This window comes from Triturus cristatus, chromosome 11 (assembly GCF_964204655.1).
Source record: "Triturus cristatus chromosome 11, aTriCri1.1, whole genome shotgun sequence".
In the NCBI taxonomy this organism is placed as follows: domain Eukaryota; kingdom Metazoa; phylum Chordata; class Amphibia; order Caudata; family Salamandridae; genus Triturus; species Triturus cristatus.
The window spans coordinates 298,475,359-298,500,796 of NC_140594.1; the positions used below are offsets into that span (position 1 = coordinate 298,475,359).

The 25,438-nt window shown below is 45.6% G+C and overlaps 1 protein-coding gene across 1 annotated transcript in view; it reads left to right on the forward strand.

The window, feature by feature from the left end:
* Positions 1–2,324: 2,324 nt before the first annotated feature.
* Positions 2,325–25,438, forward strand: part of PLBD2 (phospholipase B domain containing 2) — a 176,524-nt gene continuing 153,410 nt past the window's right edge. Inside the window, exon 1 of the mRNA XM_085636157.1 lies at positions 2,325–2,597. Within this exon, the coding sequence (XP_085492283.1) occupies positions 2,395–2,597 (203 nt within the window). The 5' untranslated portion in view covers positions 2,325–2,394. The remainder of the gene's footprint in view (positions 2,598–25,438) is intronic.

Sequence of the window (25,438 nt, forward strand, 5' to 3'; positions counted from 1 at the left end):
ACAAAGGAGTGATTTCCAAATAACAGTTAGTAGTTGTTATACTTGCTTAAAGAACAAGGAAAATCATGTTCATATACACAAGTTCACATTAGAGCAGTAACAAGTATTAATGCTCCTATGTAATGAATAAACTTGAACGCTGTGGAGTCTACCGTTGGATTGTTTGGTACCCTTATTTCCAGAGGACTGGGATATCTGGAACTGGAAAAGGGAGTATCAGGTTTATCTGTTCCTGTTTAAATGTTTCATATGATGGAATTGTCTCCAGTGATCTCCAACCTGATCATCCTTCTGAAACATTCCTTCCAAGGTGTCAGAGAGAGTGTGTGGGAAAACGTGATTGTTCATGCACATGCTGCATTTTCACCACAAACTTTCCTTTGAGTCCAACCGAGAAGACGCATCTCAGGCTCACAGACGAGAGTGAACCGGTGTAATTTGTGCATACAGGTATTAATGCTAGCAAGCCCTCTCTCTGAAATCCAAGATGGATGAGTCTTTGTCAATGCTTGAGTTTTCGACAGAAGGATGTACAAGGTTAAACTTACTATATTTGTAAATCTGTATTCCCCTTAACTATTAGCATTGACTGCTTCTGCCATTTTTAGCTGCCCTTATTTGTTCATATTCTGAGATCCCGGAAAAGCCAGGAGCTGCGCATGAATAGGGTTGTTTCTTTACTCCTCTGTATTCTTTTTTTGTCATGCTTACTCTGCCTTCTCTGGTTTAATCACAATTTAAATAATTGTTTAGGAATACCTTACACACCTCTCAAATACGTTTGATGTGTTTTTTTCTTTTTGTATATGTTGTTTTAAGTTAATGTTTCAAAGTGGAAAAATACCGCTTTTGGGTGATTTCCCAAATCATTTTTTTTCGGTGACATACCAAAACTGCCATGCCATTGTTGTTTAACAATTATAACTATTTTAGCATGTTGTGATGCATAAGCTCTCTCTCATGCACTATGTTTTTGCAACAATCTTTTTTAATTAGTTATACTTTATTGATTTTGCATTCAAATGTTTTTATGATATGTATTATCGAAATAAAGCTTTTTGGACTGAGCTGATTACCCAAATCATTGTTTTTATCTGTGACATACAAAAACTGCCATGTCTGTAAAATACTGACACAGGACAACGCTATTCAATCAGTATCTGGAATTGTGAGCATTTCATATATTTTATTAGGAAAAAAACATTTTAATTGCAACCGTTGGCTGATATTAGTCTGAGCATACATATGATCAACCTCCATATTTATGCAGACGACTCGCTATTTTTCTAACAATAAATGTCATTTTAGCTTTGTCCTTAAAATTTTCATACTCTATCCCAATCCAATGTCGAAATTAAATAGTAGCTTGTATGGACTGCGTATTTTTTTATTGCTTTACTGTGACTTTCGTTTTGGTAAAGGCATTTCACAAAAAAAAAACTTTCAGTGTTTTGGACATACCATTTTACGTTTTCGATTTGGTAATATTCTACAATGAATGTCAACATTTGGGTGGATGTATATAAGAGAATACATGCCAACTAACCGGTTTCAGGCCGAAAGCACTCGATTTTTTTAAAGTCAAAATGGCTTGATTTTAACTATCTCCTGCCTAAAATTGCCTCAGATTCAATATATGGCAGAAGGGAAAATACATACCCTCGATTTTTTTTAAAAAAACAATCCCACTTTCCAGTTGTAAAATGTTAGCATGTATGTAAAATGGAGAATTTGAAAAAAACGGGGGCTGGGGTGAATAGACAGACGTTCCCTGTTGGCTTACATTTAAGTGAAGGATATTTGCGAGCAAAAGAAACCTAAAATAAATCAATTGTTTTATTAAAAACAGAGACAGATGGTTTATGGCACTCCATGAACAAACTATCATCAACAGTGATTATATAAATTGACTGCGCTTGAACTTCCTAAATCGAAAGATCTTAATCTCAAAGCACGTGGTGTTTCCCAGTTCAGATCTAACAAACAGTATTAAAAAAAACACATTGAGAAGTAAACACCTTCCCATCTCCATGACTCGACAGAACACTTAAGTGTTTACATAAGCATCAGACTGTTATGGAAAGAAGAGTAGCTGCGTTTTCACGCAAGCCACGAGAATGGGAACGTCATTTCCTGTGACGTCTGCTGTATTGTCTATCCTAATTAGGCCACACACTGATATATTTTTTAGAATTTATACTTTTCTACTGCCATTTCATTCGCTTCCCCTCTTCTTTCAGCCTTCTTTCTCCTCTCCCTTGGGTCTGCTCGTCTCATGGCTCCTCCCCTCACGGTTCGTCCTTCCTTGTCTAGTCTCCGCCTCCTTCCCCGCCTGTGGCCACATGATGCGGCTGCAGAGCAGAGTCTGCAGTTTGTGTACACCGGCAGCTGAGCATGGAGCACTTTTCGACCCGCTGGTGGCCAGGCTCCCCGATCATCTGCCTTTTCCTGGCGTTTCTGCTCCGCCCGGGAGCCGGGGAGCCCCCGCTCCGCTCCTCGGTGGTGCTGGAGCCTTCGGGAGAACTCAGGACAGTCGCCGGCTGGGTACCGGGGGCTGTGGCCTGGGCCAATCTCACCGACCAGATCGAAACAACGGGGTAAGGTGGAATTTTGGGCAGAGATGAAGGCAGCAGACTCGGGGGTGAGCCTGGGAGGACCTACGCTGTGGGGCGCCGTTAGGGGGCAGTACAGAAGGCCAGAGGGGGTAAGAGCAGCAAGATCCAGAGTTTCCGTGGGCTCAGGGTCCGAGTGGGACACATTGCAGGGTAGGAACAATGTGTTAAAGTCAAGGAAGTTGTGGGGACTAGGGCCAGTAAGAGAGGATAGAAGGGAGTGAGGACTGCAGATTCCAGGGCGGTGTGTGATCGTAGCATGACGAAGGGGGAGGGCTGATGGCAGCATGCCAATGGGGGCGGGTTGAGTGGTGACAGCAGGGTCAAATGGAGGAGGTGCAGACAAGTGGTGGCTGCAGGTTCAAGGTGATGCCAGAGTGGTGTCCGGAGGGTCAAAGTCAGGATAGTGGGTGACGGTAGTGGTTGATGGTGCAACAGGGTCAATGTGAGTGGCGGTGGTCCAGTTAGGTGGCAGCAGGGTCAAGGTGGTGGTGGATTAGTGAGGTACGTAGGGTATGGAAGGTGATAGTACTTCCAAAGTAGAGAGTTGAGTGATGGCAGCAGGGCCAAGAGGGAGGCTGGTGAGTGGTGGCAGCATGGGCAAGGGAGTTGTGGTGTTGAGAGCAGGGCTAAGAGGTGGAGGTGAGTAGTGGCAACAGGGCCAAAGGGAGAGGGGGTGGGTGGTGACAGCAGGGCCAAGTGGTGAAATGAGTGGCGCAGCAGGGCCGAGGAAAGTAAGTGGTGGCAGCATTTCCAAGTGAGGTGGAGTTGAGTGGTGGGAGCAGGGCCAAGTGAGGTAGAGTTGAGTGGTGGCCGTGGGGCCAAGGGTTTGAGTGGTGGCCGTGGGGCCAAGGGTTTGAGTGGTGGCGGCGGGGCCAAGAGTTTGAGTGGTGGCGGCGGGGCCAAGAGTTTGAGTGGTGGCGGCGGGGCCAAGAGTTTGAGTGGTGGCGGCGGGGCCAAGAGTTTGAGTGGTGGCGGCGGGGCCAAGAGTTTGAGTGGTGGCGGCGGGGCCAAGGGTTTGAGTGGTGGCGGCGGGGCCAAGGGTTTGAGTGGTGGCGGCGGGGCCAAGGGGTTGAGTGGTGACGGCGGGGCCAAGGGGTTGAGTGGTGACGGCGGGGCCAAGGGGTTGAGTGGTGACGGCGGGGCCAAGGGGTTGAGTGGTGACGACGGGGCCAAGGGGTTGAGTGGTGACGGCGGGTCAAGGGGTTGAGTGGTGGAGGCGGGGTTGAGTGGTGGAGGCGGGGTTGAGTGGTGGCGGCGGTGCCAAGGGGTTGAGTGGTGGCGGCGGTGCCAAGGGGTTGAGTGGTGGCGGCGGGGCCAAATGGGTTGAGTGGTGGCGGCGGGGCCAAATGGGTTGAGTGGTGGCGGCGGGGCCAAATGGGTTGAGTGGTGGCGGCGGGGCCAAATGGGTTGAGTGGTGGCGGCGGGGCCAAATGGGTTGAGTGGTGGCGGCGGGGCCAAATGGGTTGAGTGGTGGCGGCGGGGCCAAATGGGTTGAGTGGTGGCGGCGGGGCCAAATGGGTTGAGTGGTGGCGGCGGGGCCAAATGGGTTGAGTGGTGGCGGCGGGGCCAAATGGGTTGAGTGGTGGCGGCGGGGCCAAATGGGTTGAGTGGTGGCGGCGGGGCCAAATGGGTTGAGTGGTGGCGGCGGGGCCAAATGGGTTGAGTGGTGGCGGCGGGGCCAAATGGGTTGAGTGGTGGCGGCAGGGCCAAATGGGTTGAGTGGTGGCGGCAGGGCCAAATGGGTTGAGTGGTAGCAACAGGGTCAAGGGCTGTGGAGTTGAGTGGGGGCATCACGGGCCAAGGGCTGTGGAGTTGAGTGGGGGCAGTAGGGGCCAAGGGCTGTGGAGCTGAGTGGGGGCTGTGGAGCTGAGTGGGGGCAGTAGGGGCCAAGGGCTGTGGAGCTGAGTGGGGGCAGTAGGGGCCAAGGGCTGTGGAGCTGAGTGGGGGCAGTAGGGGCCAAGGGCTGTGGAGCTGAGTGGGGGCAGTAGGGGCCAAGGGCTGTGGAGCTGAGTGGGGGCAACAGGGGCCAAGGGCTGTGGAGCTGAGTGGGGGCAACAGGGGCCAAGGGCTGTGGAGTTGAGCGGGGGCAGCAGGGCCAAGGGCTGTGGAGTTGAGCGGTGGCAGCAGGGCCAAGGGAGGATGGAGATGAGTGGTGATAGCTGGGCCCAGGGGCTGAGTCGTGGCAACTGTATCTGGGGAGGGGGTTGAGTGATTCAGCGGTGTCCAGAAAGGGAGTGATGGCAGCAGTTCAACAAGCATTGGCAATGCCAACAGGTCTGACTTAAGAATGCACAGTCAAGCCAGACCTAAAACTAAAAATCCATGTACTTAAAAGGTTGCCCTCATTCTATATGTGCTGCTGTGGGAGAAAATACCATAAAATATCTAGTTATCTAAGACACTAATAGCATTGCTGTTTAAATAATAATCATTGCACTTTATTGCGAACTTTGCACTGTCATATCTGCACTTTACAACTGGTATCATGGAAGAGGTTTTACAAAGGCATGACTAGAAATTATTACCACAAGAAACTCAAAACATCCCAAGAACACAAATTCAATCTAAGACGTATACATAGTGCTGATATTAAGGGGGAATTACACAAAAAATTGTTTCTAGACAGTCCTACAAAGTCAATGAGTCAGTATCGCATAAAAAAAACTAATTACACAAAATATTAAAAAATGTATACAATTTTATTAAGCATTTATACATATTGCAAAATTTAAAACATTTGTAAAAGATTTTTTATACAGAGACAGAAAGGTTGACGCTGCGTTTCGGTGGTTGAGTGATCTTTCACCTACTTCAGGACAGGAAACAATCTTCATTTATTATGGTTTTCTTGTGATACTGACACCAGATATATACAAAAGTCTATGCATTCTAACGGGATTGGCAATGGTATAGAGTCTTTTCTAAATCACCAGCAGTATAAAAACAATTTTTATTTTAAAACTTATTTGTTATAGAGATAAAAAATATACAGAATACAGCCCCCAGCACATATGTAGTGACCCACTAGATTCTCAGTGAGCATTCATATACATATCATGCATGTATGTTTCTAACAATGCCTGATCAAGTCAGATAAGCAGATCACATACCTAAAATACTTTTTAGATGTAGCTAGTTTTTTACATCACTCGACTTTCATTTGAAGCAATTTTCTTTTTTTGCTTTATGGGATTTGAAGATGTCCCACTTATAAAAACCTTTAATCATGAAAGGAAAGACATGTACGAGGAATGAGTTTATGCTATAATGGTGGCTTAAAAAAACACATCATTTTATGTGTGTGTGTATATATATATACACACGCTCTGGCCACGAAGATGCCCCACCGTTGTGAGACGGATCCTTGCACTGTAAAACGACAGTGCAATCAAGGAGCGATGTTGCCTGTTCGGTGTGGCACAAGACAAGCAACAAGAACAGCCCTGTCCGAAACAGCGACCCGATGGTTAAAATTAAATTGGAAGGGTTAAAACAGCGGCTCCACTATGGATTTACCCTTTGGAACTCTAAGAACCAGCATGCACTTTTGCACACGCCCATGAGGGCGGGACTATTTCAAAAACAACCGCGAGTGCGAGTTCATTTTGCACAGCTGTTTCCCACCACACGCCATGCCAGTGATCAAGGGGACTATCCCGAAACGCGTCTGGAATGTATGGCCAATGTAGCGCTGGAAGGTCACGACTGTATTTTGCTGCTGCCTACCCTACAATTAAAGGTGGAATTTGACATCGCGTGTGGCGTCTTCACTGCTTTGAGCAACCTTCATTTGGATATATATATATATATAATATACACTCACTTAAAAAACCATAGGTTTCACACAGGTTATAGTTAGGTGGACATTTCACTCGTAAAAAACCAATGAAATTCCCCCGTTATAGTTAGTTCAGATAACTATAACTCGTGCGCCCGCAATCCACTGCTCATGACGTCACATATTACATCGCTCATGACATGGTCAGTGGCATCACTCATGACATCATCTTTGTGATAGAGTGGCGGTCGCGCGAGTTATAGTTATCTGAACTAACTATAACGGGGGAATTTCATTGGTTTTTTACGAGTGAAATGTCCACCTAACTATAACCTGTGTGAAACCTATGGTTTTTTAAGTGAATTTGCAAGGTTTTTTAAATGCTAAGTTATGTATATATTAATATATATATATTTTTTTAAGGTTTTTCACCCTGCGCGCACCATGTTTATTTCACCCATGGGGGTCCTTCTGTGACCCCCTAACTAAGGCTAGGGGGTCAGGAACTCTCTTCCCTGCCCCCTTTTCACGTTTTCCACCTTTTTACTCCCTTTCCTTTTCAGTGCGAGAGACAAAATGGCGGCTGACACTTCCTGATTTCGACCGATTCGAATGTTGACTGACCTCTAACAACCAATCAGAATTTCACTCGCGCACGGCACCGTGCGCGCACCGTGCGTGCGCGCAGATATTTATATGCTTTTAAATGCTATTTTCTCAGGAAATACTGAACAGATTGACACCAGACCTGCAAAAGGCACTTCCCTGACCTGAGGACTACCTCTCTGCCAAATTTCAAGTAATTCTGTTCAGCCGTTCGGGCTGTACCTTCAACTAAGGGTCCTATGGAAAAATGCATGGGGAAAACGCGTTTTGGGACCCCCCTTATTTTCTCGGCCCCCGCTTGACGAATCACCCCGAGACTTTCAGGGTAGGAGCTGAGCGGAGCGCCCCATTAGTTTTGAAAATTTCGCAAAGATTCGTCAACCGGCACCAAAGTTATTCAAAATAGAATTTTGAGATTTCCTATGGAAACACGGTCCTAACTATAACTATCTACTGGCGACCGCCAGTAGATTATTTATATATATATATATATATATATATATATATATACATACATACATACATTGGTTATGATTATCTTAATATAAAAGCCAACTGGTGTTGATTTTGTTCATTCGAGCCACCGTACTGATTTGGAGACTAGAATTTCTATAAGTATAATAATAAAGGACATTAATACATTACTCTTTCCATATATGACCATTTACTGAAAGTTAATTTACACCAAGCTGGAATTAGCTTACCATTACTCTAAGTTAATATTCATGGGCTATTTATGGTGCAGGATACTGAGACGTAATTAGATGTACTCTCAGTAGCTAGGTATACCTCATACATTTAATCTGGGGGCAACTTAACTGATGATTTAAAAGGAGATAGAGAGGATTAGTAAAAATTAGCTCCACATTCTTTTTTTTTTTTTTTAGACAAAAATATTTTAATCATTCAAAAGTAAGTGAAGGAAGATCGTCATACCTTCTAATTCTTTGTTACGCTGTAAGTACTTTGTGGTATACTATGTTAAAACCTGATAATAAAGAAACACGCAATTATAACTCAGTTACTGCCTTCTATTTAACCATGTAGGTAGAGATTTTAATCTCATTGCTATCTGATATGGAGACAACTTTTGGTTATTCCTGTAAACTCTAAGTTTTATTATTACTAATTTATATGGTCTGAGCATATATGTTTATATCTCGAAAGATATCCTCGTACTGATGGTATTGGGTATATATTAAATAATGTATGTTGCACCCGGGCACTTTATTGTCTGGGGCTGGGAATCTCATCCACAACAGAGCATGATCTCCTCTCCGCTTAAATAGCATAGCTTTGTAAAAACATAGACCTCTGGGCAATATGAATATCATGCAGTTTTATGGTCAACAGCGCCAGTCTCTCACGATTGTGTTCTCTGTATTAGCATTTGAAATGGGCAGGTTTGCACCAATTTTCTGTATGGTTGTAGGGAAAATCAGAAGCTCTGGGGTGAAATGTTTAACAGTACACTCAGAAAACTAGTATGCGACCTCTGGCTTAACCCCTCCACAGTTTAAGCCTATCATGAATCGTCATATGTATAACTGTTTCTAATTAATGTTTTGTTCTGTATAAAGTAACGGTTTTAATTAACTAAAATGTATCAATAGCATTACAATTTCATGTATTTGCCTCTGAAAGTTCAAGCTCAGGCAGCTGGATAAATAAACAAAATGATCACAGCCGTGTGGAGCACTTTGTGAAAGTGCATAACTTCTACCCAATCAAAACATACTCCCTTGCCCAACATGTGCCCAGATCCAAAGCCCTTCTCCTGGTGATTCTCACATAATTGTCTGGTGACAGCTGTGCTATCAAACCAGACATTAAAATGGGAGTGGGGGTGTGATGGCAGCAGGTCTAGGAGACGTGAATAAGAGTGGTAGGTTCCAGAGGGGGGGAGCAAGTTAAGTAGGAAAAGTTGGTTTTATACTCTCTGATGTTTACAGCAACAGCTTTCAGACTTAGACATGTAGATTTACCTGGATAAAGTAAGGCGGTACTTGGGACTTCTGTCCAACACCTGTAGCATTAATACACCATAGATTGTCCTGCAGCATCTGAGAATGTTTCACTTGAAAGAAACGGTGACTATGCCATACAACCCTGCACATATATACGGTAGCACAGAGAAATGTTGGCATGGTCTGAGAGTAACCGAGAACACAAAGTTATTTTGTTGGGTGGTGCTCTTTTGGTAAACGATGCCGCCACCTGGGGAGTCGTGGCCGGAACCCAGGAAATCTGTTGGCAATATTTACAAAAAACAACCAAACCACACACACAGCATCCGTATTTCAAGTGTAACTGGGATATAATAATCTTATTCCAGAATTGTAGAGTGTTTTTATAGGCGCTTTATTCTCCGCACAGACAACGGTGATTGAATGATTCTACATTGTTTATTAGACAAGGGCAGCCGACGCGCGTTTCCTCTGAAGACTTTCTCAAGGCTGTATATATATACATATGTATATGTGTGTGTGTGTGTGTATGTATGTGTGTGTGTGTATATATATATATATATATATATATATATATATATATATATATTTCACTTAAAAAAACCATAGGTTTCACACATGTTATAGTTAGCTGGACATTTCACTCGTAAAAAACCAATGAAATTCCCCCGTTATAGTTACTGCTGGCAACTATAACTCACGCGACCGCAATCCTCTGCTGATGACGTCAGATATTACATCACTGTATTTAGACACTTATTTACCCATGTCTTCTTCCATTAATCTTTAGCTATACATATATTACAAATTTTTATTTTTCAGAAAGACACATATGTCATCAGTGATGTAATATCTGACGTCATCAGCAGAGGATTGCGGTCGCGTGAGTTATAGTTGCCTGCAGTAACTATAACGGGGGAATTTCATTGTTTTTTTACGAGTGAATGTCCAGCTAACTATAACATGTGTGAAACCTATGGTTTTTTAAGTGAATTTGCAAGGTTTTTTAAATGCTAATTCGTAACTATAACGTGTGTGAAACCTATGGTTTTTTCAGTGAATTTGTACGGTTTTTTAAATGCTAAGTTATGTTTTTATTATTTATTTATTTTTTCTGTTTTTTCAAACAAAACCAATTTTTTTTTTTTAACTTCGCGAGGTGCGCTCTGTGTGCGCTCGGTGCGCTTCGCGCACCGATCGCCCACGGTTCTCAGTTCCTGCCGTGCGCACCTCGCGATATTTTTATTAAAAAAAAATGTTTTTTTTCTCCCTTCGGGGTCCTTGTGTGACCCCCTGACCAAGGCTAGGGGGTCAGGAACTGTCCACTCTGCCCCCTTTTCACGTTCTCCACCTTTTTTTTTTCACCCCCTCAGACTGCGAGAGACAAAATGGCGGCCGACTCTTCCTGGTTTCGACCGATTCGAATGTTTACCGACATCTAACAATCAATCAGATTTGCGCTCGCGCACGGCAGGGTGCGCGCACAGTGCGCGCACGGTGCGCGCGTATAGATATTGATATGCTTTTAAATGCTATTTTCTCAGAAAATACTGAACCGATTTACACCAGACCTGCAAAAGGCACTTCCTTGACCTTATGGCTACCTCTCTGCCAAATTTCAAGTAATTCTGTTCAGCCGTTCAGGCTGTAGCTGTGTCTAAATGTCCTATGGAAAAATGCATGGGGAAAACGCGTTTTGGGACCCCCTCCTTTTTCCCGGCCCCCGCTTGACGAATCACCCCGAGACTTTCAGGGTAGGAGCTGAACGGAGCGCCCCATTAGTTTTGAAAATTTCGGGAGGATTCGTCAACCGGCGCTAAAGTTATTCAAAATAGAATTTTGAGATTTCCTATGGAAACTAGGTTGTAACTATAACTATCTACTGGCGACTGCCAGTAGATTATATATAATGTTCCTGAGCCAGATTAAATATTCCTGTAGTAACAGCAATTCTGTAAAAATATCACTTAGTAGATGTAAAATTGGAAAGGTCATAAGAGAGTTGCCAGCGGGATAGTAATCAAGCAGCACAAGACCATGATAAGTCTTGTAGAATGGTGCAGTCTCACGAGGTCTAAGCCAGATAAGGGCCATTCTACAAGTCTTATCATGGTCTCGCGCAGATGGGATTACTATCCCGCTGGCAAATCTCTTGTGACCGTCTCAATTTTACAACTACAGTTTAATATTTTACAGAATTGGCGTTGCTACAGGAATATTTAATCTGGCTCAGGACCATCTTTCTATACACCGCCTTCAGAAGGAAAGTCTTCGGAGGTAACACGTGTCGGCTGCCCTTGTCTAATGAAGAATCTAGAATCATTCCATCTCCATAGTCTGTGCAGAGAATAAAGCGCGTATAAAAACACTCTGCAATTCTGGAATAAGAAGACTATTATATCCCAGTTACACGTGAAATAGGGACTGTCTATGTGTGCTTTGGTTATCTAAGAATGTTTCACTGCTTCCTTCTTTGAATCTTCTTCTGTTGGGTTGTTTGCATGAATTGTTGTTTGACGTTTGAGCTACTGGCCACCAACCGCTATCTATGGAGGAGACAACAAGCTGACATGGGTTAGCAGAGGGAAACTGGACCGAGTGTAGAAGTTTCAAAGCATTGTCAGGACAAGGTAGATATGTGTATTGGAGTAGCGTAGCGTGTAATGGATGATAGGATTGAGAAAGGTGGGATGAGAACTGTGGTATGAAGGAGTGATGAGAAGAGTGGGAACAGCATTCAGAGAATTCAACTGGACCAAAATGCTAAACCTACATGCACTTCACAAGTGGGGGTGCTTTTTCAACTCTGCTGGAGACAATCTAGAAGTTAATTCTTATTTAAAACTAATGGAATCAATAAGCCATTGTCCAATCTTAGGAAACCGAATTCTTCTCCTATTTCCACTTGCTCTTTAAGTAAAATACCCTATGTAAGATTTCACTTTCTCCTGATTTTAGGGAGATGTGAGTACATCCGTTTGTCCAGCTAGTTGTCCCCATTGTTAGGGATCGGTTAGAGTACCTCACTGCCAACATCTGTTTCTTTCTCATATAATTTTGTAATACAATTGTTACGTACAGTGTTCGTTTATTCTTTGTTAAACATATATTCATAGGAGTGGCTACAACACAAAACCTAAAGTTTGATCAATCATCTTATAAGATAGTAGCTTGACCATAATCACCCACCCTCCCACTTACAACATGATGGTCGAATGCATGTGACAATCTGAGTGAGTGCATGAGTTTCAGTTCCCAAGTTGATGGAGAGAGAAAAAGTGATTTCGCAATTGTGCTGCCGTTTTTGTCTGCGTCAGTATTATTTTCTGAAAACGTGTTACATTCAGCACGTGATCTTTCGGTTTATTTTTATGCTGATCACATGTCAAAGTGAGTCATCATTAACTGCCCTGTAATGATAGGCAGTATTTAAAAGGGATGGCCCCAGTCGATGACCATAAACAGCCCAGGTAATAATGCCTGGGGCATGCAAGACGTCCAACAGTTACTGGCCTGATCACCTCTCCAAATTTGGCTCAACTTATCCCGTAGAGCAGTATATTAATTTAACAGTTGAACATAACAATTGACATTACATCATTCATAATTTGTGGGTCATCATTTCAGCCTTCTCATCAGAAGGCAGTTTATAATCAGCTGCATTAGTCATAAGTATCGCCTGTACAGAGGCCAACTGCCATCTACTTGTAACATGTATTCCTCCCGTATACCACCCAGCTCCTAGCACATTATATATATATATATATATATACCACCAGAAACCTTCCCATTCAGAAAGGAACAAGCCCACACATGGTCGCAGGGATATTCTTCTTTTATTCAGTGTCACAGGTGCGGCATGACCGGTTTCGGCTCCATTGCCTTTATCAAATGCCTCCATCACTGTTTCTAGCTAACACTGTCCAATTTAAAATGTAGAGTGCCCCGCTTCAATTGGTGCAGACACTCTAGCAGGCAGGCAGAAGTTTTCCAAACTCGGTGCTCCGAGCTTTCGCGCTGCAGGTACACTTGCGTAAGTACTCTCCCCAGTATATATATATATATATATATATATATATATATATATATATATATATATATATATAAAAGCAGTTTTTAAAGTGTCAGTTAAAACGTAACGTTTTACACTCAGTGCGGCCAGGCTCTGTGCCCAACCCCCGCAGGATGCCGATCCCCGTTTGGCCGTCTGCAGCATGGCTTTGGGTGCAGTGCCTTGCCTGTGGCTGCGCCTCCTCCTCCCAGGGCAGCCATAACTTAGCCACACACACCGATTGGCTGTGCGGCTAGGCCATGCGTCCCACTTCCCTTTGCTGGCAAACCCTCATGGCCTTGCAATGCACCACGGCCCCACCCCCTTTTTTCCAATGGCACCAGGGTACTACTGTGAAATTATAAGTGGGCTGAGCTGTGCATCGCTGTAGTACTGCGGTACAGCAATGTCTCAAACACTAAATTCTTTTTAATTGACCCCAGGGGATGACCCTCCAGGTTCCCCCCACACAAGGGTTAGGGGGTCAGGGTAGTGCTACACTGTACCCTTCTTCATTATTTTAATAGATTTTTTACAACAAGTGTAACAAGTTCCGAGTCATAAAATGGCATATGCAACTTTCTATTCCTGTTGCAGCCAGCCATTCAGATTGCATGTTTGGTACTCCGCAAGTGTACCGCATAGGTACAGAATTGCTTTATGTACATTTTGAACATTATTTCCTAAAAACTATTGAACAGATTTAAACCAAATCCCCAAAACCACACCTTCTTGATCAAGATCTAGCTTTCAGTCAAATTTGGTTTAATTCTGTTAAGCAGATTTTGCTGTATCGCTGTTTAATTTTCCTGTGGGAAATAGATGAAGGAAATGTGTTTTGGGACCCACCCCCTTTTTCTGGGCCCCCTGCTTGGCAGAAAACCGATAAAACGTTAAAGGAAGGAGCTGTGTTGGCTTAAAGTGTTAGGTGGAAATATTCATCAAACGCTGTCAAAGTTATTAGCAAACCAAAAAAATCAATTTGCTATGGAAACCCGGTCCTAACCAGAATCGTAACTACACTGTGGTGACCAAAAAAATAATGTGTATAATTGTACAAGCAAGCTTGCTATTTTCCCGTCATTTGATTCATAATTTCACTTTTGTCCTTGATCTGTACTGTCATCAGTGCCCTTCTTAGCATTTGATTAGCAATGAAGTAATGTACTGGCTTTATTGCCTACCTCATGTAAGCAGAGTTTTACACAATGGAAGTAAGCACTGGCTTTATTTTGTAAAATGATTCTATAGTTTCCCCTTAAAGTTAATAAATGCTGTTTGAGTCGTATGCCCTGGTTTATCAGATACTCTAGTTGAAAACATTGTGTCTCTTTCTTGGATAATACATGCCTTTTCCAAGCTATTTTAAATAAGTTCTGACCCCTTATCATTGCTTTAAAGTCTTCCTGTTTTGAGGCTGCTCACTCCACTAATCTTACATTTTCCTTCTAATAATTTTCCACTTCAGTTCCCGGACCCTCCAGTATCTTCCTATCACATAGTTCAACACATATAGCTTGCAGCCGCTGTGTTCCCTCATGGACCTGACTTTTAATGCTGACATGCGGGATTCATGATGTCCGAATCCCCTTCGACAGGTTTATTAGTTCTCCAGATCTGGAAGTATAAACAAGGGACAAATAGAAAATCCAACCTAGAAAATGCTGTGAGTATTTTTTGTTAAACCAGTATGACCCGTAATCACCATCTCCGATGTAACGCTGCTACACGGATGCTAATTGTGCACATTCTTGTTTTAACTTTTTTTTTAAATACTACTTTGCACCTAAATTGTATTTCTTGAGATTTGCCTTGTATTGCCAGCACCTTTGCAAGTGATAGCGTCGACTGCCCTGATGCCAATTGCATTGCTCTGATCCGGGGGAACCAATCAGTTACGGCATGGGAGGATCCTGTTAAAGCTCTCAGGCATTTAATGGAGGCAGCGGCGCGTTTGAGCAGCGGACATGCGGCTGATGCACCAAATGCAAACCCATCTGTGTCCGTCCTCGTCTGGACGGCACCATGTGCCAGGCACCCGCCCCCATTCAACTCCCACCGGCTAGTATATTCCCCTGGTGAACTCCGTGCTCTTAAGATTCCCTTGCTCCCCCCCTGACTCTGCAGTGAGCATGGGTGGGCCCCAGATGGGTTGCCTTGCCGCTGCAAGATCTGCTGTTATGAGATCAGCCAGCCTGGGCCTATTACTAGATTGCCTCCCGCGACCCTACCCCAGTTCATGGATTATAAGCTTTACAGTATCAGCTGTCGTTCCCTGGTCACACACCATGCTGATGTGTTTCATTTTATTCAGGACTGTTAGATTTGGGGGTCTCTAGTTGGCAGAGGTAGGTACCTTTGACCAACTAGGGGCCCTTGCGTCTAGTCAGGGTAAGGGGGTACACTCCTAAAATAACCCCTGCTCACCCCCTTGGTAGCTTGGCACGAGCAGACAGGCTTATCTTAATAAGATAAAGTATTCTTTAAATAGACTTATCACAAGACCACAAACAACAAAAATCCACAATACTGTACTAAAATGGTAGAAATAGCTTAGTTCTCTTAAGATGGTAAATGCGACACTTTGAGTTCAATGTACCTTTGGATGTGTAACGCTATACAACGAAAGTGTTGCAGGGAAGGTGATGCGTCGGTTCCTTACACGCAAGAATGGTGATGCGTCTGGTCCCTACTGATGCGTAGGGGATGCGTCGGTTCTTCTCGGTGTGGGGAGGTGATGCGTCGGTTTCTTACTGCACTTCCGTGGCGGTTCGACCCGCAACGCCCTGATGCGATGACGATCCGGTGCGATGAATCAAAATGGCGTCTTCTTCTTGATGCAACACGGTGCGTGCACGCCCGACGGCTGTGCGGCGACTCAACGATTCTTCTGAGCCGCGACAGGCCCTGTGACCAGCTTCTCCGGTGATGCGACGGCGACACTCTTCTCCGGTGATGCGAGGCGCTTCGGCGATGTGATGCGACAGCTGCAGTGGCGACACCCTTCTTCAGTGATGCTGCGGCGGCGACCCTCTTCTCCGATGATGCTACGGCGTCTGATGCGACGGCGACACTCTTCTCCGGCGATGTGAGGCGCTTCAGCGAAGCGACAGCTGCAGCGGCGACACCCTTCTCCAGTGATGCGACGGCGACACGCTTCTTCTTCGTGAGTTGCGCTTCCAGCTCCTTGCGACACGCAGTCCCTCAGAAGGTCCAGCACAACAGTAGGCCCTTCAAAAGAACTCTTGGGGAGCGGGTTGGTGAAGTCTGTTGTCCCTGAGACTTCAGCAGGAGGCAAGCTCTATCTCTCAAGCCCTTGGATATCCTTCACAAGTTGATTTGAAAGAAGCACAAAGTCCTTTCTCCTTTATTTGGCAGTCAGGCAACCACTGCAGGCCAATCCCCTAAACAGCACTCAGCTAGGGATAGTCTCTTACTCGGTTTCTCTGGTTCCTCTCCTCAGCAAAGGTTCTTCTTGTTTCCCAAAAGGGATCTAAAGTTCTGGGGTCTGGGTCCCCCTTTTATACTCATATTCTCTTTGTTCTCTGAAGGCAGAGAGGCCTTTGCCTAGTCCAAACCAGTTCTGGTCAGTCCTGGAGCACTTTGTTTACAGGACTCCTTCTTTTCTTTGACAGTGTGGGCCAGGGACATCAGATGCACCACAGGAGGTGGAGCCAGCATTGTGGAGGGAAGGCACAGCCCTATTCAGACTCGGGTGCAACTCCTCCCACCACTCGTCATGTAGATCTCTCTATTCAGCCTTGTGCATACTCACCCTGTCTCCTGGAATCCCCCAGCCCCTGTCACTCACAAACCAGACACGGAATACACAACCTAGCAGAGGCAGGCTTGGATGGTTAGGCAAGAAAATACCTACTTTCTAAAAGTGGTATTTTCAAACACAGAATGTTAAAACCAACTTCACTAAAAGATGTATCTTATCATTCTGAGTTCAGGCATACTAAACTCAAATTTCTACCTAGTTCCCGGAGTCAGTTAGGATTATAAGATGTTTTAATCAAACTGCCCATTCTGGCCTATGGGGAACAGATAGCCTTGCAATAGTGAAAAACGAAAATGGCTGTAATTCACAATCAGGACATGCCACACACATCAGGGCATGTCCTACCTTGTACCTACGATGCACCCTGCCCTTGGGCCTACCATAGGGGTGACTAATATGCAGAAAAGGGAAGGTTTAGGGACTGGCAAGTGGGTGCACTTGTCCAGTCAACATGTCAGTACCAGACTGCACACAGGCTCTGCAATGGCAGGCATGAGACACACTTTACAGGCTGCTTCTGTGGGTGGCACAACCAGTGCTGCAAGCCCACCAGCAGCATTTGATTTACAAGCCCTGGGCACCCATGGTGCACTGTACTAGGGTCTGACAAGTATACCAAATCAGCTAATCATGGAGTCACTATTCCATACATCAATTTACAATAGGGAGAGCATATGCACTTTAGCACTGATCAGCAGTGGTAAAAGTGCCCAGAGTCATAAAACCAACAAAAACAGGTCAGAGAAAATACAGGAGGAAGGCAAAAAGTTCCGGTATGACCCTGCAAAAAGGGCCAAGTCCAACAAAGACAGTGCCCCGGATGCCCTGTTTCTTACAGAAACCTGGCTGAGCCAGGCCACAGTAGCAGAACCAAAGCACTCCAAACCTCCACAACCCCCCGGGTATCACTTGAAGAATTTCAATAGAACCTGTGGCAGAGGAGGTGTCATTGCCGTAATCTAAAGAGATAGCTACATCCTATAGGCTGATCCAGTGCACTATTCCAGACTGCAAAAGTTTCCTCTTTAAAATTTCTCTAAACAGCTCTTTCCCTCTTTCGAGGCTTCTAATGTATTGTTTCCCTGGCCCTTCCAAAGCCTTTAGGGAGGCACTGACCAACTTCACTGCCCCACTGATCATCAAATTAGCCAACTTCAACATCTTGGGAGACCTTAATCTTCGCTTGGATGCCACCCATGATTGTAATATTGTTAATATTATAGATGATCTAGCTGCTTTACAGTTAACCAAATTAGTTACTGGCGACATGTACTTAGCTGGCCACCTCTTTGACCCAGTCTTCTCTAACCTCCGCTCCCTGCGGGCTGCAACTCCTCTCCCCGTGCCCTGGGCTGACCGCTTCACGATCCTCCCTGCTTTGCCAAACGCAGACGTCCTTTCCTGACCTGATCTTCAAATGCCCCTGGTACAAGCTCAACCCCCAAATATTTGAGGATTTTATTCAGGGTAGCTGCCTCCATCTTGCCCTCAACTCAAAGGCAACTAACACCCTGCAGTATTGGCTCACTTCAGCCTTAGTTGTCTTTATCCCTGCTAGGCAGGTCTCTGGTAGGAAAGAGCATGCTGCCCCTTGGTTCAATGTTATCTTGGCCAAAAAGCACTGTAGGGCTCTAGTATGCTCCTGGAGGAAAGCATACGAACTTCTACCAAAAAATACAAAATAGAGCAGTCATCAAATCCTACCATAAATTGATTTCAAAAGTAAGGGCAGAAGAACATTTTGCAAATAAAATTAGGAACTGAAACCACCTTGCTAAATACATTTTTAACCTAACTAACAGCCTGATAAAAAAAAAACAGTGCTCTCAGCTTACCCTATTGAAGCCTCTGCGAGAAATACGCAGAATATTTATTTGGCAAGATACAAGGCATTGGCCTCTGCGAGGCTAGATGGTACAGCACCGCCAGCTGCTAGCAACCCTACTCTTTTGCTCAAATTGCTACATCTCCTGTGTCTGCCAGAGCTGCTAACCCTCTGTAGCTTCAGATCCATTTAAACCAGGTCTGTTTCTCAAGCTTCAGGACCCTCTCCTTCCACCCTGCTTAGAATTAATCTTTGTCTGTCATCAGCCTGTGTACCCGACCATTCTTGCTGTTACTGAACAATCCGTAGTGCCTTGGACGAAGTCAAATCCCCAGCCCTGATTCTGCTCAAATCAAGCGCTGCATTTGACACAGTGCCTCATAAAATCCTACTCCAGAGATGACAGAACATTGGCATAGGTGGGGCGGCGCCGTCTGTCTTTTTCCTATCGGAGCGCTCCTCCCAGGTCCCCCTCTCCCCTCCCCCCCCCACAGCTCCCAACCACACACTCTACACCACGGCATTCCCCAGAGCTCTTCTTTGAGCACCACCCTGTCCAACGTTTGCATTCAGCCATTGGCACAGTTTGTCACATCCTTGTGGCTGGCACTGATATCAGATGCTTATGACACCCAGCTCGTACTCTTCTTCACGGAAAATCCTATGCTAGATTTGCCCATCTTCGAAAAGGGATGGGTAGCTGTCGCAGAGTGGATGAACGTAATTGCCTTTGCCTGAATGCGGACAAAATACGTTATCTAGGAAAAGATACCCACTCTTGGAATGCCAACTGGTGGCCCGCCTTCCCCCCCCCCCCCCCCCCCCCCACCTAAGACCTCCATCAAAAACGTAGGAATTTCGATGGACAGCACCTTGACCTTTGAGGCTGAAGCCAAATCGGTAGTGGGCACCTGTTTCGGTCCCTTCAGATGTCTCAAATCCATTCTTGGTCTTTTTGACCCTAGCACCAGACAAATCATCATTCCAGTGGTAATTCTGTCCCGGCTAGATTATTTGAACATCTTGTATCTGGGAACCAACAAGTCAGTCACTAGAAGACTCCAGCTGGCCCAAAATGCTGCGCTCAGACAGCTATACTCTCTTCCGAAATACTGCTCTGCCTCCGGTTTTCTTCTTAAACTACATTGGCTCCCCATGGCCATGCGTATTCGCAAGATCTTGCACTCCCAGGGGCCTCCATCTTGCTCATCCTCATATCCTCCTATGCACCATACTGACCCTCTCGTCCCTTGTGCTCAGCCTACCTCAAACTGGCCATTGTTGCTGGAGTTAAGAGAGTAAAAGCAGGGGGTCGCGCTTTCTGTACCAAGCCCCCCTCTCTCTGGAATTCGCTTCCGCTCTCCATCAGGAACACCCAGAACCACTTGCATGTTAGAAAAACCCTGAAGACATGGCTTTTCTCCACTTAGCAGTCCTCTTTCCTTTTCCCTCCAATAGGCCGGCAGGTCCAGTTTGTTCATCCTTTGGGTCCAGCACTGGGAAGCCACGTTGCTTGGGCAGCCAAGTAATTTACAAACTCTATAACCTGTCTGGCTCCCTCTAGAGGTCCATCAGGCCAAGGGCCTTGCTTCTGACTTGAGGGGCCTGCTTCATTTATTCGTGCAGGTTTATCAAGTTGCAATTGTATGAAACTGTACAACTGATGCACATTTGAAACCGGGTTCCTTGACTTCTTTGTGAATATCATCTAAATTGAAGGACCCAATATCAGGGTGCAGTAGTCTGCTAGTAATGACTAGGTTTTTGGTACTTTTGTCTCACACTAGGAGGGACATGGCGACCAGTGCAGCAGGTGCAGTGGCATCTGGGCCCCGGGATGTGAGTGGTTACAATACAGTTATCCTGACTTTTCTTGCATTAGTGCCAGTGCCACTACCTAGCTACTTCTCTGTGCTTTTTTACCAACCAGAGATTGAATTCGTATAGATGAAGGGTCTAGAGCACCAAAATTGCCCACTTGGCTCCAGTAGTTATGGGACAGTGGCATCCATTTGCACTTGTGGCTTTCCTGCTGCTTTCACAGTGAAGGAGCTTGGATTTGCAGTACAACACAGTGCAGTGGAATAAAAATCCTTTATTTGCATAACAAGTCTTAAAATATTTCCTGTTAAATGTTGCTTTTTTGCATCTCGTCACAGACAGCTTTAGGAGTTTGGCAAGTCCTTTTTTCGCCTGATACAAACACCACCCAAAATTCACAGAAAGAGCTTTTTGGTCACACATCTCTGCAGTCATTGACTCGTTTGGCTGAGCACTTTTACGGCAGTGGCTAGGAGGGTTATCTGTCACATTGTGTATCTTAGGGGATTTTGCGGATGTGTGCTTTTATGCTGTTCTTCATAAATAGTCCTTCAATTTCACTCTAGTAATTAATGTTTTTTATTTATTTATTTATTTAAGAATGCATGTCGCAGCCTGCAATGATCATTAGTGTTACCGTATGCTTGCTCTCCCATAGCCTCAAAGCTGTGTGATCCTCCCGTCCCTTTAGCTTGGCAGAACATATCTTGGACACCTCCCCAAAAGGCTTTAGGCCTGCGCACAGCAGGGATTCCAAGCTTCTTGTTGTTACTGAACAATCCGTAGTTCCCCGGACGAAGTCAGATCTCCAGCCCTGGAGATCGCTACAGGAGCGGGACGGCGGCGTGCAAGCATCATGGCGTTTGGGATTGCCACAGGAGCGGGCCGGCGATGTGCAGACATCATGGCGCCCGGGATTGCCACAGGAGCGTGCTGCAGTGTGCGGGTGTCACGGCGCTCGGGATTGCCACAGGAGCGGGCCGCCAATGTGTAGGTGTAATGGCACTCAGGATTGCCACAGGAGTGGCCTGCCAGTGTGCAGGCATCACAGCGCTCAGGATTGCCACAGGAGCGGGCTGCAGTGTGAAGGTGTCATGGTGCTCGGGATTGCCACAGGAGTGTGCCGGCGGTGTGCAGGCATCACGGTGCTCAGGATTGCCAAAGGAGCGGGTTGCTGGTGTGCAGGCGTCACGGCGCTCAGGATTTCCACAGAAGGGGGCTGCAGGTATGCAGGCATTATGGTGCTCGGGATTGCCACAGGAGCCGGCGGCAGTATGCAGGTGTCATGGTGCTTGAAATAGCCACAGGAGCAGACCGGCGGTGTACAGGCATCATGGCGCTCGAGATTGCCACAGGAGCAGACCGGCGGTGTACAGGCATCATGGCGCTCAGGATTGCCACAGGAGCGGGCTGCAGTGTGCAGGTGTCATGGTGCTCGGGATTGCCACAGGAACGGACCGGCGGTGTGCAGAGGCGCAACTAGAGCCAAATTTAGGGGGGGTCCAAGAAAAAATTTCGGGGGGGGGGCTGAATATTTTAAGCCATAGGCAGAGTGGAGCTGCAGGGGCTCTTAGAAGGGGTGAAACAACAGCGAGGCCTCATTAACATGCAAATGGTCTTTTAAAGACCTGTGAAGTGCTCGGGTGCGGTTGTGTGTGCGCCGGGAAGCTGTCTCATCCCGGGCTGCCACACACGACGGGGGGGGTGGGGGTGGGCCTGAAGCCCTGTGAGTCCAATGGGTGTTGCGCGCCTGGCGGTGTGCAGGCATCATGGCTCTCTGAATTGCCACAGCAGCGAACCGGTGGTGTGCAGGCATCATGGCGTTAGGGCTTGCCACAGGAGCGGGCGGCAGTGTGCAGGTGTCATGGCGCTCAGGATTGCCACAGGAGCGGGCTGCCGGTGTGCAGGCATCATGGCTCTCTGAATTGCCGCAGGAACGGACTGGTGGTGTGCAGGCATCGTGGTGCTCGGGATTGCCACAGGAGTGGGCGGTAGTGTGCAGGTGTCAAGGTGCTTGGGTTCGACATCAGCGGAGAGATGTGTTAAACAAGCATTTGCAATACAATAGGTCTGCGCATTTGCGGAAGTTTAAGCTATTGGCATTGTAAATGACAATGCCTTTTGTTTATTTGTTTTGCTAATCAACACATAAATAAAAGTCATTTTCATTTACAATGCCAATAGCTCAAACTCTTGAAAATGCGAGACCTATTCAAAGAAGCGCCACCATTGTCCCGGGCTACTCGGAAAGTGAAAGCACACATGCAGCACCTAATGGTGCAGGAAAGCATGTTGTGCCTGCAGTAGGAGAAACTCATTAAAGAAAATAGTGCTTACAGACTAAAAAAAGACATACAGTGTAGCAATCGAAGTAAAAGAGCCAGTCCTCGTGGGAGGTTACAAATGAAGACCAGGTGGTACTAAGGAGGGACTAACAAGCCTATTAACGAATCAGAAGCCATCATTTACAAAGGGCAATGACACAAGCCAATAATAAATATTGGCGGAGAGTGGGCGGGGCTTCTGTTCCATGCTTCAATACAGCATGCCGCAGAGCAGCGCATGTGGTGCCCAGGTTCGACCTAACAAAGTGGGCACTGTCAGCAGCAGGGAGAGGTGTCAAATGGGCACTGTTAGTAGCAGAGAGATGTCAAAGGAAACAACAACTCCCAGCAGCAGAGAGATGTGTTCAAAGAAATAGGCACCATGTGCAGCGGAGAGAGCATTGTTCAAATAAATGGGCACTGTGAGCAGCAGTGAGAGATGTGCTCAAAGAAATGAGCACTGTCAGTTGTAGAGAGACGGGCTCTTGAAAAAGTCTGCCTTGTGAGAGTTAGAGAGGTACATACATAAGGAAAGACACGTTAGTAGCACAAACATTACACAACCTACTACGCAGTATTTGTGCGTGTTTTTGTGTACCCTTGATTGTCGTTATTCGTGTTCAGCACCTCTGCCACGTTACTTTGTTTTGTGTCTTTTATGCCTATTATTTTGCAATAAAAGTAAACAAACCGTTTGTGGGGCACACTAAATATAGCTAACAAAATATTTTCAGTTCTCCTGGGCCTTGTTGACTATATTTAGTATGAGATGACTGGATGCTTTTGACTCTTGTCTTATTACATGTTGACATTGCTAATGGGATTCTGTTTTTGTTCTCAACTAAGCACAACGAAGAACAGAGCTAATATTTTAAAGCAGCAAAACAAAAACACACCAGTTAATCTGCCTTACAAAAAGTATTGTTTTTCGCCTGTCTTCTCCATCCATGTACTTACCTGCCAATTGCTCATGTCTTTGTGACACTACCAGCCAGCTCTGACTTTGTAGCCAACAGATTTTGCTTTTTGGCATTTGTGGTTTGATTTTTACCAATATAAGCGCAGGTTTACACATCTAAACATGCAAAATTATGCCTTCCCCCAATCTTAGGACTAAATGAAAGGGAACAGTTACAATTTTTCTACTACATCCCTCACTGCCCCCTGCATCAGGACTTAACATAATCTAGTGATCCATTAAGGTACAATACTCACCCCACACATCACCCAGGTCTCCCCTAATGGATATCACCTACTTCCCCCACAATGATTATTGCACTGTGGTTCCCTAAAGCTCACCACCCTGTGATCTGGTACACACCACCCTGTGATCTGGTACACACCACCCTGTGCTCTGGTACACACCACCCTGTGATCTGGTACACACCACCCTGTGCTCTTCCTAGGGCTATCATCTCGTGGGCCTGGTTGATGAATATCGCATATGACCCTTGCTGCATATGGTTGTTTAAGACTCATGGTCTGTTTGGAAGAGCTGTATGTGTGCTGCCAGATACTTGGGTTCACATGTGCCGTGTTAATAGATACATATGCTATACAAATATGGCAAATGTATTGGTATGCAGATCTTCCCACACCTATGCATCAATCTTCCCACCAAACCACTGCTGATTCATCTGCAGCAACCCAACCATCTATCCATCCATGTACACAGACTTGCACACCTCCAACTGTTCATGCACCCATCCAATAATCACTTACTTGTCTGTCTATTCCCACATGCGTGTTGTCTGAATTCATGTGTGTTTCAGTGTGTGTAGTTTTTCAGGTGCGTATGAATGTTATTTCTTTGTCCATCCAAACACAGCAGACCATAGGCACAACTACATCAAAGATCACCTAGATGTAAAATCAACCAAACCAGTGCTCTCTTGATCCATCAAATGTATCACTTATCCAAGCATTCATACATCCATGATCCAGCTTTAAAGTCGTTCTTGCATTCATACTCATGCAAAATACCACATTGACTCACTAGTCAATGAAGAAGCATGCTCGAGAACAAGCCAGACCGATTGGCTTTTCTACTGCGTATTTAATAAAAATGAGACCCATTGGATTTGCCAATGCTTGTTCTATATGTCATGTCTATTGGCAACATGGTGAAACTATAACTGTGTTACACATGCCATACATCTCCAACATTTGCTCCAAATACAGTACTGCTACAGCCACAGCCCACTTGCTCTTTTGCACAGAACACCACTGAGCTGGTGGCAGGGGTTTTCTTTCCTACACTGCACTATCCTGCTAGTAATCCAGCATTCTCCAGCCCAGTTGTGGCATACGAGTACACTTTGGATCACACCGTGATAGCAGAGAAAGTTGGGGGGCTACTTTTCCGGAGACCTTGAGATGCAGGGCAATATATTTGACTGGGTGGTGAGTTTGACTTCAAAGGAGTGTTTCATTGTTTCGGGGAACGGTGATGATAGTTTGTATGGGAGCAGGAAGGGGGGGCTCACATAGGTCTAAATAGGTAGTAGGTGCAGATTTCCGATAACTGAGAGTGCTCCTTCTGGCCAAAGGGCCCATCGATTTGGACATGGCACCCGAAACACTAAAGGGACAGTGCATGGAAAATCATCCCATTCCCTGTATGAATGTGATTGTCCAGTCATATTTAAAAAAAAATTGCATTGAAGA